The 14,962-nt window shown below is 52.0% G+C and overlaps 1 protein-coding gene across 9 annotated transcripts in view; it reads right to left on the bottom strand.

The window, feature by feature from the left end:
- The window catches only part of FCGRT (Fc gamma receptor and transporter), an 18,673-nt gene extending 4,025 nt beyond the window's left edge, over positions 1–14,648 (bottom strand). Inside the window, exons 1-4 of one of the 9 annotated variants that reach the window (XM_017882185.1) lie at positions 14,196–14,648; positions 13,413–13,499; positions 12,540–12,809; positions 12,187–12,462 (exon numbers count right to left, since the gene is read on the bottom strand). In XM_017882185.1, coding sequence (XP_017737674.1) covers positions 12,187–12,462; positions 12,540–12,809; positions 13,413–13,485 — 619 coding nt within the window. In that variant the 5' untranslated portion in view covers positions 13,486–13,499; positions 14,196–14,648. Of the gene's footprint in view, positions 1–12,186; positions 12,463–12,539; positions 12,810–13,412; positions 13,500–13,642; positions 13,725–14,140 lie in introns of those variants that run through there. The other 8 variants (XM_017882179.1, XM_017882177.1, XM_017882183.1 and 5 more) reach the window with 8 other exon arrangements.
- Between the last annotated feature and the right edge of the window lie 314 nt (positions 14,649–14,962).

Below are 14,962 nucleotides of genomic sequence, written 5' to 3' on the forward strand. Positions count from 1 at the left end.
TCCGGGCGACAGAGCGAGACTCCGCCTCAAAAAAAAAAAAAAAACAAACAAAAAACAAACAAACAAAAAAAAACAACTAGCCGGGCGAGGTGGCGGGCGCCTGTAGTCCCAGCTACTCGGGAGGCTGAGGCAGGAGAATGGCGTAAACCCGGGAGGCGGAGCTTGCAGTGAGCTGAGATCCGGCCACTGCACTCCACCCTGGGCGACAGAGCGAGACTCCTTCTCAAAAAAAAAACAAAAGCAAAAACAAAAAAATTAGCCAGACGTGGTGGCGTACACCTATAATCCCAGTTACTCAGGAGGCTAAGGCAGGAGAATTGTTTGAACCCGGGAGGCGGAGGTTGCGTTGAGCCGAGATTGCACCATTGCACTCCAGCCTGGGCGACAGAGTAAACCTCTGTCTAAAAAAAAAAAAAAAAAAAAAAAAGGCCGGGTGCAGTGGCTCAAGCCTGTAATCCCAGCACTTTGGGAGGCCGAGACGGGGGGATTACAAGGTCAGGAGATCGAGACCCTCCTGGCTAACACGGTGAAAGCCCGTCTCTACTTAAAATACAAAAAACTAGCCTGGCGAGGTGGCGGGCGCCTGTAGTCCCAGCCACTCGGGAGGCTGAGGCAGGAGAATGGCGTAAACCCAGGAGGCGGAGCTTGCAGTGAGCTGAGAACCGGCCACTGCACTCCAGCCCGGGTGACACAGCGAGACTCCGTCTCAAAAAAAAAAAAAAAAAAAGATTCAGAACCCTTAAACATAATATTAGTAGCCAGGCTGGGGGCAGTGGTTCACTCCTGAAATCCCAGCACTTTGGGAGAATGAGGTGGGTGGATCACTTGAACCCAGGAGTTGGAGACTGGCCTGGGCAACATAGTAAGACCTAGTCTTTACTAAAAATAAAAAAAATTAGCCAGTATGGTGGATGTGCCTGTGGTCCCACCTACTCTGGAGACCGAAGCAGGAGGAATCCTTGAGCCCAGGAGTTTGAGGCTAGAGTGAGTTATGATCACACCTGGGTGTAGCCACTGCACTACAGCCTGGGCAACTTAGTGAGACTCTATGTCTAATAAAATAAAAATAAAAAATAAAATGTATATAGAAATGCAAATAACCTACAAAAACACAGGTGATAAAGCTGGAGAAGTTACCTACTACATATCAAAACTTTTTTTTTTTTTTTACACTGACTCTCTGTCCCCCAGGGCTGGAGTGCAACAGCGCAATCTTGGCTCACTGCAACCTCTGCCTCCCAGGCTCAAGTGATTCTTGTGCCTCAGCCTCCCAAGTAGCTGGGACTACAGGCGCATGCCACCACGCCTGGGTAATTTTTGTATTTTCAGTAGAGACAGGATTTCACCACGTTGGCCAGCCTGGTCTTGAATTCCTGACCTCAAGTGATCTGCCCGCCTTGGCCTCCCAAAATGTTGGGATTGCAGGCATTAGCCACCATGCCCAGTCTAGGTATCAGAACTTTCTATAACGCTACATCAAATCGGCAGGGCACGGTCGCTCACACCTGCAATCCCAGCATTTTGGGAGGCCAAGGTGGGCGGATCAGGAGGTCAGGAGATCAAGACCATCCTGGCTAACACACTGAAACTCCATCTCTACTAAAAATACAAAAAAATGAGCCGGGCGTGGTGGCGGTGCCTGTAATCCCAGCTACTCAGGAGGCTGAGGCAGGAGAATGGCGCGAACGCGGGAGTCGGAGCTTGCAGTGAGCCAAGATCACACCACTACACTCCAGCCTGGGCGACAGAGTGAGATTCCATTTCAAAAAAGAAAAAAAGCTACATCAAATCAAGAGTGAGGTATTGACACTAAGTCCAATAAATCAGCGGAATAGGAGAGGGTCAGAAGCAGATCCACACCTTATACACAAACACACTCCCCTGCAGTCCAGTGAGGGAGAGGGGATGATGGTCTAGCAACAAATGATGCTAGCTGGACATATGAACCTCAACTCCTACCCTCATCATAACATGCAATTAACTCAAAATCAATGTTATCACTAAATGTGGAGGCTATTTATCAACCAAGCTTCTAGAAGACAAAGGTGAATACCTTCATAACTCGGAGGAAAGATTCCTTAAAGAGAATACACAACAAAGCTACAGAATCAAAGATAAAATTGAGTTTTATAAATTAAAATTTATAAACTTGGGGCCAGGCACAGTGGCTCACGCCTGTAATCCCAGCACTTTGGGAGGCTGAGGCAGGTGGGTCACAAGGTGAGGAGTTCAAGACCAGCATGGCCAATATGGTGAAACCCCGTCTCTACTAAAAATACATAAAATTAGCTGGGCATGATGGCAGGCGCCTATAGTCCCAGTTACTCAGGAGGCTGAGACAGGAGAACCACTTGAACTCGGGATGTGGAGGTTGCAGTGGGCAGAGGTTGCACCATTGCATTCCAGCCCGGGCGACAGAGCAAGACTCCGTCTAAAAAAAAAAAAAAAAAAAAAAAAACATGAAGTTTATAAAATGTATAAATTGAAATCGACAAACTGAACTTCACCAAAATTGAGAATTTTTGTTCATCCAAAGGTTTCGTGAAGGGAGTGAAAAAAGGTTGTGTGCAGTGGTTTCACGCCTGTAATCCCAGCACTTCCGGAAGCTGAGGCAGGAGGATCACTGGAAGCCAGGAGTTCAAGACCAGCCTGGGCGACATGGATAAACCCGTCTCTGAAAAATTTTAAAAATTAACTACGTGTTTGGCCGGGCGCGGTGGCTCACGCCTGTAATCCCAGAGCACTTTGGGAGGCGAGGGCAGGACGCGGATCACAAGGTCAGGAGATCCGAACCACGGTGAATACCCGTACTACTACTAAAAATACAAAAGAAAGCCGAGGCGCACTGTGGCGGAGGGCGGCCATGTAAGTCCCAGACTATCATCGGGGAGGCTGAGACAAGGAGAATCGGTGGAACCCTGGGAGGCGGGTAGCTGCAGTGAGCCGAGATAGCGTGCCACTGCACTCCAGCCTGGATGGACAGAGAGAAGACTCCGTCTCAAAAAAAATAAAAAAAAAAAAAAACTAACTACGTGTAGGGTACACACCTGTGCCCTCATCCTTTCAGGGAGGCTGAGGTAGGGGATTGCCTGAGCTTCGGGAGGATGAGGCTGCAAGATGAACTCATAATCCCGCTATTGCACTCCAGGTCTAAGGCAACACAGTGCAAGCTTGCCATGTACTCAAAACACAAAAAAAAAAATGGTCGGTGAGATCCCATACCCTGCAAATCCCAGCACATATGGGAAGTCAAGGCAGAAGGATCCCTTATAGCACAGAGATTTTCTATTATTTTTCTTTTCTTATTGTATTTTTTTTTTTGAACGATGGGAGTCTTGCTCAGATCACCCAAGGTCTGCGAGTGCAGTGGAACCAGGATCTCAGGCCTCAACTGCAAGCTCCAGACCTCCGGCAGTTCCCGCCATTCTCCCTGCCATCAGCCTCCCGAGATTAGCCTGGGACTCACGGCGCCACCACCTAGCCCGGACTCATAGTTTTTTGTAATTTTTAGTAGAGACGCGAGGTTTCACCGTGTATAGCACAGGGATGGTCTCGATACTCTACTGGACATCATGATCCGCCCGTCTCCGGCCTCACAACAGTGCTGGGCCATTTACAGGCCTTGAAGCCACAGATATCAACCGGCGCCGGCCTTTTTTTTTTTTTGAGACGGAGTCTCGCTCTGCGCCCAGGCATGGAGTGCTAACAAGTGGCGCCCATGATCTCAGCTCAACTGCAAGCTCCGGCTCCTGAGTTTACGCCATTCTCTTGCCTCAGACCCGAGTAGCTGGGACTACCAGGCGCCCGCCACCTCGCCCGGCTAGCTTTTTTGTATTTTTTAGTAGAGACGGGGATTTCACCCATGTTAGCCCAGGAATCGGTTCTCGATCTCCTGAACCTCGTGAATCCTTCCCGTCTCGGCCTCCCAAAGTGCTGGGATATAAAGGCTTGAAGCACACCAACGCAGCGGACCTATTTTTTTTTTTTTTTTTTGAGATGGAGTCTTCTTCTGTCCCCAGGTGGAGGGACAGTGGCACGATCTTGAGCTCACTGCAACCTCTCCTCCCAGGTTTAAGCGATTCTCCTGCCTCAGCCTACCAGTAGCTGGATTATCAGGGCGCCCACCACCACACCTGGCTAATTTTTGTCTATGATTTTAGTAGAAGACAGGGTTGTCACCATATTGTCCAGGCCTGGTCTTGGAAATCCTGACCTTGTGATCCCGCCTGCCTCAGCCTCACCAAAAGTGCTGGGCACATTATAGGGGCAATTGAGTCAACCGACACCACAGGCCAAAGCCACAAGACTGCTAGACCAGCCTGAGGCAACAAAAGTAATACCCCCTCTCTACAAACAAAAATAGATGTAAATGTTAGCCAGGGCATGGTGGCGAATATGCTGTAGGTCCCAAGCACTTGGAAGGTGAGGCGGAGAGGACCTGCTTAAGCTTGGGAAGTCAAGGCTACATGGAGCACTGACTGTGATCACTCCACTCCCAGTCCTGCAACAAGGGTGACAGAGACAAGATCCCAGCTCAAAAAAGAAAAAAAAAAAAAAAAAAAAAAGGCAAGATTCAAGCAAACTGCTAGGGCTGGGCATTACTTCCCAAAGTTCCCTTCGGACACGAGGGTGGAATCTGGACAATCGTGGGTCTTGGCTGGGCATTATCTTTGTTTTGGATTGCTCAGCAAGGAAAAACAATTGCCGCTGACTTCAGGAAAGCCCAGCAGCTTCTCTCTCCTGGCAGCTGCCTCTCTGGCAAGTGGCAGAATTTGCTGCACGCAAGTCAAGTGGAATGGATACAGGGCCGGGACATGACGGACCATCATCAGTTCTGGCTTCTGACTTATATGTTTACTACATTTTCAGCAAATCTGTATCTTCCTGTGTCGCGCTCAACAGCCGCGTGCCTTTTAGCACTCCCAGGTAGTTCCAAATATAGACTAAAACCCAAGCAGCAGAAAATCTGTCTGGCCTTTGGTTCTGTTTAACAAAATACCCAACACCAGGCCAGGCAGTGGTGGCTCACGTCCTGTAATCCCAGCATTCTGGGAGGCTGGGCAGGCAGATACACCTGATGTCAGAAGAAGTTCAGAACCAGCTTCCCATAACATGGTGAAACCCCCGTCTCTACTAAAAAAAATATAAAAAATTAGCTCTGTGCATGGCGCGCTATTGCCTTAGTCACCAGATACCCTGTGAGGCCTGAGGCAGCGAGGATCCACTGAAATCTAGGAGACAGGCAGAGCGTTGCATGAGCCAGAGGTTCATGCCATTGTACTACCAGCCCTGGGGCAATAAGAGTTGAACACTCCATCTCCAAAAAAAAAGAATTCCATCCTGGCCAACATGCGTGAACCCACATGTCTTTAGTAAAAATACAAAATTAAGTAGACCAGGCGCGGTGGGCCTCACGCTGTAATCCCAGCACCTTTGGAAAGGGCCGAGGCGGACGCGGATACGAAGGTCAGGAGATCAAGACCATCCTGGAAATAACATGGTGCAAACCCCGTTCTGTACTCAAAAATACAAAACTAGCACGGGCGTTGTGGTGACAACAATGGTGTGGAAGCACGCCTGTAAGTACCCAGCTGCTCCGTGACGGCTTAGAGGCGGACGAGACATGCGTGACACCCAGGACGGCAGACTTGCAGTGGCTGAGAATCCGCACACTGCACTCGCAGCACTGGCAGACAGAGCAAGCACCTCCGTCTCAAAAAAAAAAAAAATTAGCTGGTGTGGTGGTGTGCACCTGTAATTCCACGCGACTAAGGAGGCATGCGCAGGAAGGACTCACTTGAACCCTGGGAGGTGGACGGTTGCAGCTGAACCGAAGGATCATGCCACTGCCACTCTGGCCTGGTGACAGGAGGGAGACTCTCCGTCTCAAAGAAAAAAAAAAAAAAAAAAAAAAAAAAGGCTAGGTGCAGTGGCTCATGCGGTAATCCCAGCATTTTTGGGAGGGCGAGGGCAGAAGTGCGATCACAAAGTCATGGAGTTCAAGAACCAGCCTGACCAACAATGGTGAAACCCCATCTCTACCAAAAAAATACAAAAATTAGCCAGGCATAGTGGCATGCGCCTGTAATCCCAGATACTCAGGAGGCTGAGGTAGGAGAATCGCTTGAACCTGGAAGGCAGAGGTTGCAGTGAGCCGAGATCACACCACTGCACTCCAGCCTGGGTGACAGAGCAAGACTCCATCTCAAAAATAAATAAATAAATAAAAAAGATTAAGGCAGTGGCCACTGCTGTCCGCTATGTCCGCTAAAAGTATCAGGAGAAAACCTGACAGAGAACTTTGTAACACTTGAATCCAGTGGTCCACAGAACAGCACAGAAGCGAGCAGATGTTTGCAGCCTATGCACACAGACGTAGCCACCAACTACCCAGAAAGTTTTCTTGCCATAAAAACTGAACCAGAATCTGATCAAGCTTGCAGATCGAGCTGCTCCTTTAAAGAAGAGAAGGAGGACTATGTCCAGCAACATCAGAGGATGCAAAGGGTAAAATTCAGTCTGGGGGAAACTCAATAGGACATAAACGGACTTTCTTCAAACCACAATTACAAGGGGAAAAGAAAAGAAAATGGGAAACCTGTAAATCAAAAGACACTCAAGATCACAAGTAACTCAAATTACCTCAAAATGAATCACAGACCTAACTGTAAAATGCAAAACTTTAAAACTCTTAAAATACACAGGAGAAGATCTACCTGATTTTGGGTTTGGTGATTACTTCTAAGACACCAAAAGCATAATCCATGATTAAAAAAAAAAAGAATAAACTATTTTATCGAAGTTAAAACTTTTCTTTCTGAAAGGCACAGTTAAAACAATGAAAAGACAACTTAGAGAGTGGAAGGAATATTTGCAAAACACCTATATGATAAAAAATTGGAATCCAGCAGGGCACAGTAGCTCATGCCTGTAATCCCAGCACTTTGGGAGGCCGAGGTAGGCAGATCACAAGGTCAGGAGTTCAAGACCAGCCTGACCAACATGGTGAAACCTTGTCTCTTCTAAAAATACAAAAAGTATGGCTGGGCACAGTGGCTCATGCCTGTAATCCCAGCACTTTGGGAGGCCGAGGAGGGCGGATCACGAGGTCAGGAGATCGAGACCATCCTGGCTAACATGTGAAACCCCGTCTCTACTAAAAATACAAAAATTAGCCAGGCGTGGTGGCAGGCGCCTGTAATCCCAGCTACTCAGGAGGCTGAGGCAGGAGAATCGCTTGAACCTGGGAGGTGGAAGTTGCAGTGAGCTGAGATGGCACCACTGCACTCCAGCCTGGGCGAGAGAGCAAGACTCTGTCTCCAAAAAAAAAAAAAGAAGAAAACAAAAATACGGCTGAGCGTGGTGGCTCACGCCTGTAATCTCAACACTTTGGGAGGCCGAGGGAGGTGGATCACCTGGAGTTGGGAGTTTGAAACCTGCCTGGCCAACATGGTGAAACTCTGTCTCTATTAAAGATACAAAAAATAGCCGGGCATGGTGGCGTGTGCCTGTAATCCCAGCTACTCGGGAGGCTGAGGCAGGAGAACTGCTTGAACCCGGGAGGCAGAAGTTGCAATGAGCCGAGATCGTGCCTTTGCACTCCAGTCTGGGCGACAGAGTAAGACTTCGTCTCAAAAAACAAACGAAAAAAATAGTTAGGCCTGATGGCGTACACCTGTGGTCCTAGCTACTGGCAAGGCTCAAGTGGGAGAATTACTTGAGCTCAGGAGGTTCCGGCTGCAGTGAGCTATGATTGCACCACTGGACTCCAGTCTGGCAACAGAGCAAGACCCTGTCTCAATTAAAAAAAAAAGAAAAAAGAAAAAAATTCAACAATCAGAAAAAGACACTGAAAAGATAACAAAATATGTGAACCTTGCTGGATGCTGATTCAAACTTTAAAAACATTTACCGGCCGGGCGCGGCGGCTCATGCCTGTAATCCCAGCACTTTGGGAGGCCGAGACGGGCGGATCACGAGGTCAGGAGATCGAGACCATCCTGGCGAACACGGTGAAACCCCATCTCTACCAAAAAATACAAAAAACTAGCCAGGCGTGGTGGGGGGCACCTGTAGTCCCAGCTACTCAGGAGGCTGAGGCAGGAGAATGGCGTGAACCCGGGAGGCGGAGCTTGCAGTGAGCTGAGATCCGGCCACTGCACTCCGGCCTGGGCAACAGAGGGAGACTCCGCCTCAAAAAAAAAAAAAAAAAAAACCAGCCTGGCCAATATGGTGAAACCTCGACTCTACTAAAAATACAAAAATTGGCTGGGCGAGGCAGCAGGCGCCTGTAATCCCAACTACTCAGGAGGCTGAGGCAGGAGAATCGTTTGAACCTGGGAGGTGAAGCTTGCAGTGAGCCGAGACTGAGCCACTGCACTCCTGCATGACAGAGTGAGACTCCATCTCAGAAAACAAAGAAAGAAACACTGTGATGGCTGAGATTTACCAAAGCTTAATGTGAGGTGGGGTGGGGAAGTGAGTGAGGATGTATGTGAAATTCAAAAGACCATGGGTTGATTATTATTATTAAGTCTCAGTGATGGGAGGCTCCCTTCCTTTCCTTCCTCTCTCTCTCTCTTTTTTTCTTTCTTTCTTTGAGACAGAGTCTTGCTCTGTTGCCCAGGCTTGAGTGCAGTGGCCTCATCTCAGCTCACTACAAACTCTTGCTTCCTAGGATCAAGTGATTTTCCTGCCTCAGCCTCCCGAATAGCTGGGATTACAAGCGCCCACTACTGCACCCGGCTAATTTTTGTATTTTTAGTAGAGATGGGGTTTCACTATGTTGGCCAGGCTTATCTCAAACTCCTGTTAAGTGATCCGCCCACCTCAGCCTCCCAAAGTGTTGGAATTCAGGCATGAGCCACCGCGTCTGGCCACCATATTTTTTTTCTTTTTGAGACAGGGTCTGGCTCTGTCGTCTGGGCTGGAGTGTAGGATTGCAATCACAGTTCACTACAGCCTCAAACTCCTAAGCTCAAGTGATCCTCCCACCATAGCTTCCCCAGTGGCTGGGAGTAGAGGCACATACCACTGCCTCTAGAGATGAGGTCTTGCTATGTTGCCCAGGCTGGTCTTGAACTCCTGGGATCAAGCAATCCACCTGCCTTGGCCTCCCAAAATGCTGTGATTACAGGCATGAGCCACCATGCCTGGTCCTTTTTATACTATTGTGTCTACTTAAGTGTGGTTTGAAACTTTCCCTACTTAGGCCAGGTGTGGTGGCTCACGCCTATAATCCCAGCACTTTGGGAGGCCAAGGTGGGCGGATCACGAGATGAGGTGTTCGAGACCAGCCTGGCCAGCATGGTGAAACCTGTCTCTACTAAAAATACAAAAATTAGCCAGGCATGGTGGTGCGTGCCTGTATTCCCAGCTACTCGGGAGGCTGAGGTAGGAGAATTGCTTGACCCTGGGAGGCGGAGGTTGCAGTGAGTCAAGACTGTGCCACTGCACTGCAGCCTGGGCAACAATGCAAAAGTCTGTCTCAAAAAAAAAAGGCCAGGCGCAGTGGCTCATGTCTGTAATCCCAGCACTTTGGAACCGAGGCAGGTGGTGACGAGGTCAAGAGATCAGACCATCCTGGCCAACATGGGAAACCCTGTCTCTACTAAAAAAAAATACAGCCTGGGGGAGCCGGTGCGCCGGTGGCTCAAGCCTGTAATCCTAGCACTTTGCGCAGGCCCGAGACGGCGGATGCAAGATCAGTGAGATCGAGATCATCCTGGCTTAACACGTGAAACCCGTCTCCTACTAAAAACTACAAAAAAAACTAGCCGGGCCGAGGTGGCGGCGCCTGTAGTCCCAGCTTACCTGGGAGGCGAGGCAGGAGAATGGCGTGACCCGGGAGTCGAGCTTGCATTGAGCTGAGATTGGCCATCAGCACTCAGACTGGGTGACAGAGCGAGACTCCGTCTCAAAAAAATAAAATAAATTAATTAAAATTAAAAATAAATAAAAATAAAAAATAAAAAAAAAAATACCAAAAATTAGCGCAGGTAATTAGGTGGTGCGTGCCTGGTAGTCCTCCAGCCACTCGGAGGCTGAGGCAGAGAATCACTTGAAGCCGGGAGGCGGAGGTTGCAGTGAGCCGAGATTGCGCCATTGCACTCCAGCCTGGGCGACAAGAGTGAGACTCCATCTCAAAAAAAAAAGAAATTTTCCCTACTTAAAAAAGAAAGAAGACGATCAAAGAAAAACTACCTGGTTAAGTCTCAACTTCTCCTTTGTGGCACTTGGAATGAATATCTGTGCAAATCTCCAGCCGGTATCTATCTTTGTCCAGCAGCCTGGAAGCCGCAGAGGGTGAACGTGTGTCACTTCCCTCTTTGCTCAAGGCCCAGAACAGCGTCTGGCAGTGCAAATGCTCTTGGCCGACAGTTGAATGAGTGGGGATCTGGGGGCCGCTGGGGAGGAAACAGTGAACTCTGCCCTACAGAGCTGAGAGAAGGCCTCTCAGAGGAAGTGATATCCAGCCCCGAACTTGAAGAAGAATGAGGGCTGGAGTATATGCAGAGAGGGGGAAGGGTGGAACAGAGAGGGGCCGGGGGAACTGGATGAGCAAATGCTCAGAGGGAGAAGATTGCTCATGTTGGGTGGCTGGAGCGTAGACTCTGACAGCTGTGTAGAGACAAGTGCTGCTGCATGGGTCTGATGAGGGCATTAAGGCAAGGAAGGCCAAGCACAGTGGTTCACACCTGTCATCCCAGCACCCTGGGAGGCCAAAGTGGGAGAATCACTTGAGGCCAGGAGTTTGAGTCTGGCCTGGGCAGCATAGCGAGATGCCATTTCTACAACAAATTTTTAAAATTAGCCAGGTACGGTCAGATGCGGTGGCTCATGCCTGTAATCCCACCACTTTGGGAGGCTGAGGTGGGTGGATCACTTGAGGTCAAGAGTTTGAGACCAGCCTAGCTAACATGACGAAACCCTGTCTCTACTAAAAGTACAAAAACTAGCCAGAGATGGTGGATGTGCCTGTAGTGCCAGCTACTCATGAGGCTGCAGCAGGAGAATTGCTTAAACCCAGGAGGCAGAGTGTGCAGCGAGGTGAGATCACGCTGCTGCACACTAGCCTGGGTAGCAGACTGTGCGGAAAACTAAAAAAAAAAACTAGCCAGTTATGGTGGTATGCACCTGTAATCTCAGCTATTCAGGAGGCCAAAGCAGGAGGACTGCTTGAGCCTAGGAGTTCAAGACCAGCCTGGGCAACATAGTGAGACACCATGTCTACAAAAATTAAAGTCAGCCAGGTGTGACGATGCTGTGGTCCCAGCTACTTGGGAGGCTGAGGTGGGAGGATTGCTTGAGCCTGGGAGGTTCAGGCTGCAGTGAGCCGAGATTGTGCCACCACACTCCAGCCTGGGGTGATAGAGTGAGAATCTGTCTCAAAAAAAAAAAAAGCCAGGTGCGATGGCTCACGCTTGTAATCCCAGCACTTTGGGAGGCTGAGATGGGCGGATCACCTGCAGTTGGGAATTTGAGACCAGCCTGACCAGCATGAAGAAACCCGTCTCGGCCGGGCGCGGTGGCTCAAGCCTGTAATCCCAGCACTTTGGGAGGCCGAGACGGGCGGATCACGAGGTCAGGAGATCAAGACCATCCTGGCTAACACGGTGAAACCCCGTCTCTACTAAAAACTACAAAAAAAAAACTAGCCGGGCGACATAGCGGCGCCTGTAGTCCCAGCTACCTGGGAGGCTGAGGCAGGAGAATGGCGTGAACCCGGGAGGCGGAGCTTGCAGTGAGCTGAGATCCGGCCACAGCACTCCAGCCTGGGTGACAGAGCGAGACTCCGTCTCAAAAAAAGAAACCCCGTCTCTACTAAAAATCCAAAATTAGCCGGGTATGGTGATGCATGCCAGTTACTAGGGAGGCTGAGGCAGGAGAATCACTTGAACCCGGGAGGCAGAGGTTACAGTGAGCCGAGATCACATCATTGCACTCCAGCCTGGGCAACAACAGCGAAACTCCGTCTCAACAAAGAAAGGCAAGGAAGCCAAGAGTTTGTCTTGGGGGGCGCTGGGGAGCCATGGGAGGGCTGAATGTAGAAGAACACCTGAGGAATGGGGGGGCAGAGCGTGGGCTGCAGTGGGAGGCTGACTGAGGGTCCTGACAGGGGAACTGAGGCAAGCGGGCGTGATGGCAGAGAGGACAGAATAGCCTGTGGCTGCAGATCCGGCTCACCCTTCCACTCCAGGTTTCCACGGCCCCTCTCCAGGTGCTCCCGCAGCCGGTGTGGGCAGGAAAATAGCAGGAAGGTGAGCTCCTTGTTGGCCGCCTTGTCCTGCTGCTGCCACCGCTGACTGATGGCCAGGGCCTCGGGCCAGTCCCCACCCCAGGTGCCCTGCTTGAGGTCGAAATTCATGAACTCCTCGCCGTTCAGGGCGAACTTGGCGGTGGGCACTGAGGTGTTGTCAGGGCTCAGTTCACAGCCCAGCAGGCCCTGCAGAGTGTAGGGGCCTGGGGCGCCCACACACAGGTAAGCGGGGCCCAGGAGCATGGACCCAGCCCCTTGCCCCTCCGGATTTGAATCTCACCTTTTCCCCCCAAAGCTTTGAAAGCTTCCAGAAAGAGCTTCTCCTTGATCCTCAGATCTGTGGTCTCTTTCTCCCAATACCAGGACACTTGGTTTTCCCAGACCCAAGCTCCACAGGGCTCCGCCTGGCCCCGCAGGCTATTGTAGCTCAGGTACTGCTGCGGGCCCAGCCAGCCAGACACCCAGAAGGCAGGAGTCCCCGGGGCAGGCGAGGACACCGCGGTGAGGTGGTACAGGAGGGAGAGGTGGCTTTCTGGAGACAGAGATAGAGCTGAAGGGAGCACATGGGCGGGGAACTAGATTGCAGTGGGACAGATATCCAGGGAGGGAGAAGAATCTATTATGGAGGGAGAGGGAAGATTCAGAGGGAGGGGACAGAGACCCAGAGAGACAGGACAGAGACCCAGAGAGAGAGAGAGAGAGAGAGAGAGAGAGAGAGAGACAGAGACCCAGAGAGAGACAGAGAAGGAGGGAGGGAGGGAGGGAGAGAGGAGGGAGAGAGGGAGGAGGGAGAGAGGGAGAGAGGGAGGGAGGGAGAGAGAGAGAGAGACCGACCCCAGAGACAGAGGCCCAGACAAAGAGAGAGGGACAGAGACCCAGAGAGAGAGAAAGACAGGGACAGAGACCCAGGGAGAGAAACAGAGACCCAGAGAGACAGAGGCCCAGAGAGAGAGAGAGGGAAACAGAGACACAGAGGCGACAGGTGGTTCTCAGCCTCAGGCCCAGCAGGAGACGCTGAGAAAGTGAACTGAGCGGAGAAGGCAGCGCCCGGGACTCGCGGGGAACTCGGGTCCCGCTGGCTTCGCCCCTGCCTGCCTGGGGCCGCCTCCCACCGCCCGCCTGCAGCAGGGCCCCGGCCCGGAGCGGCCCTCACCTGCGCCCAGGCTCCCGGGCAGAAGAAAGAGCAGGAGCCCCAGCGCCCAGGGCTGAGGCCGCGGGACCCTCATGCTGAGAGGACGACCTGGGGCGGGAGGGGGCACGTGACTCCTCCCGACCCCCGGCCCGCCCCTTCCTCCCGGGGTACCAAGGGCAGGGCCGGGACCAGGACGCCGAGGAGGGGCTCTGCGGGCTCGGTCCAGACTGACAACAATGCCCTCCTCCTACCTGAAGAACTTTCACCCCTGAACTGGATCTCACTTAGTTAATTAATTACAGAAACTTGATAGGCTGAGAGTCCCGGCCCCGAGCTCGGCCACGCCCCTTCCGTCCCCCCCAGGCCCCAGCCCCGCCTCCCTCGGACCCCGGAGTCCGGACCCCCAACCCCTCCTCCCTCGGACCGAGGAGTCCAGGCCACCAGTCCCTCTTCCCTCGGACCAGGAGTCCGGGTCCCCAGCCCCTCTTCCCTTGGACCAGGAGTCGGGGCCCCAGTTCCTCCTCCCACAGGCCCTCGGGTCCGGGCCCCCAGCCCCTCTTCCCTTGGACCAGGAGTCCAGACCCCAGCCCCTCCTCCCTCAGACCCAGGAGTCCAGGCCCCCGGCCCCTCCTCCTTCCGACCCAGTGTCCAGACCCCCAGTGCCTCCTCCCTCCGACCCAATGTCCAGGCCCCCGGCCCCTCCTCCCTCAGAACCAATGTCGAGACCCCCAGCCCCTCCTCCCTCAGACCCAGGGGTCCAGGCCCGTAGTCCCTCCTCCCTCAATCGGGCCCTGGTCGGCTCACGTTCCCTTCAGCCTCGCTCCCTTCCTGCCTGCGGCCCTGGCCGGCTCCTGGCTCCCGTGACTGGAGACCCCAGTTCCTCTCTCACATCCTGTGGGAGGCTGCTGCTCCCTGACTCCAAGATCATCCAGCCCCACCCCCCCAGTTGCAGGGCACACCCCAGGCCCTAGGCCCAGCCTCTGTTTGTTTCTCAAAACGCTTGTGGTTCTTCTTTTTCCCCTTCTCTGTGGTTCCCGTTTTTTATTTTGAGGGTGTCCGCCTCCCAGGGAATTCTTGACAAAGCTGGGAAAGGAACCGGATGCCTCCAAAGTCTACAACTTGGAAGTCTCTGGATCCTCCTCCTACCCTTTTGTATCCCTGTGGCCTTTCCTAGCGCTTGCTGTTAATCAAAATCTTCTGGAAGCCTCCGTAGTTCCTCCTTCAAGCCCTTTCCCCGACATCCCGTTAGAAAGTTCCTGCAGGTGCTCTTTAATATCCTTCTGCTGGCTGGGCGCAGTGAGTCACGCCTGTAATCCCAGGACGCTGGGAGGCAGAGGCGGGCGGATCACGAGGTCAGGAGTTCGAGACCAGCCTGGCCAATATGGTGACACCCCCGTCTCTACTAATAATACAAAAATTAGACTGGGCGCGGTGGCTAAAGCCTGTAATCCCAGCACTTTGGGAGGCCGAGGCGGGCGGATCACGAGGTCAGGAGATCGACACCATCCTGGCTAACACAGTGAAACCCCATCTCTACTAAAAATACAAAAAAGTAGCCAGTCGTGGTGGTG

Source organism: Rhinopithecus bieti, unplaced genomic scaffold (genome assembly GCF_001698545.2).
Source record: "Rhinopithecus bieti isolate Rb0 unplaced genomic scaffold, ASM169854v2 scaffold_12070, whole genome shotgun sequence".
In the NCBI taxonomy this organism is placed as follows: domain Eukaryota; kingdom Metazoa; phylum Chordata; class Mammalia; order Primates; family Cercopithecidae; genus Rhinopithecus; species Rhinopithecus bieti.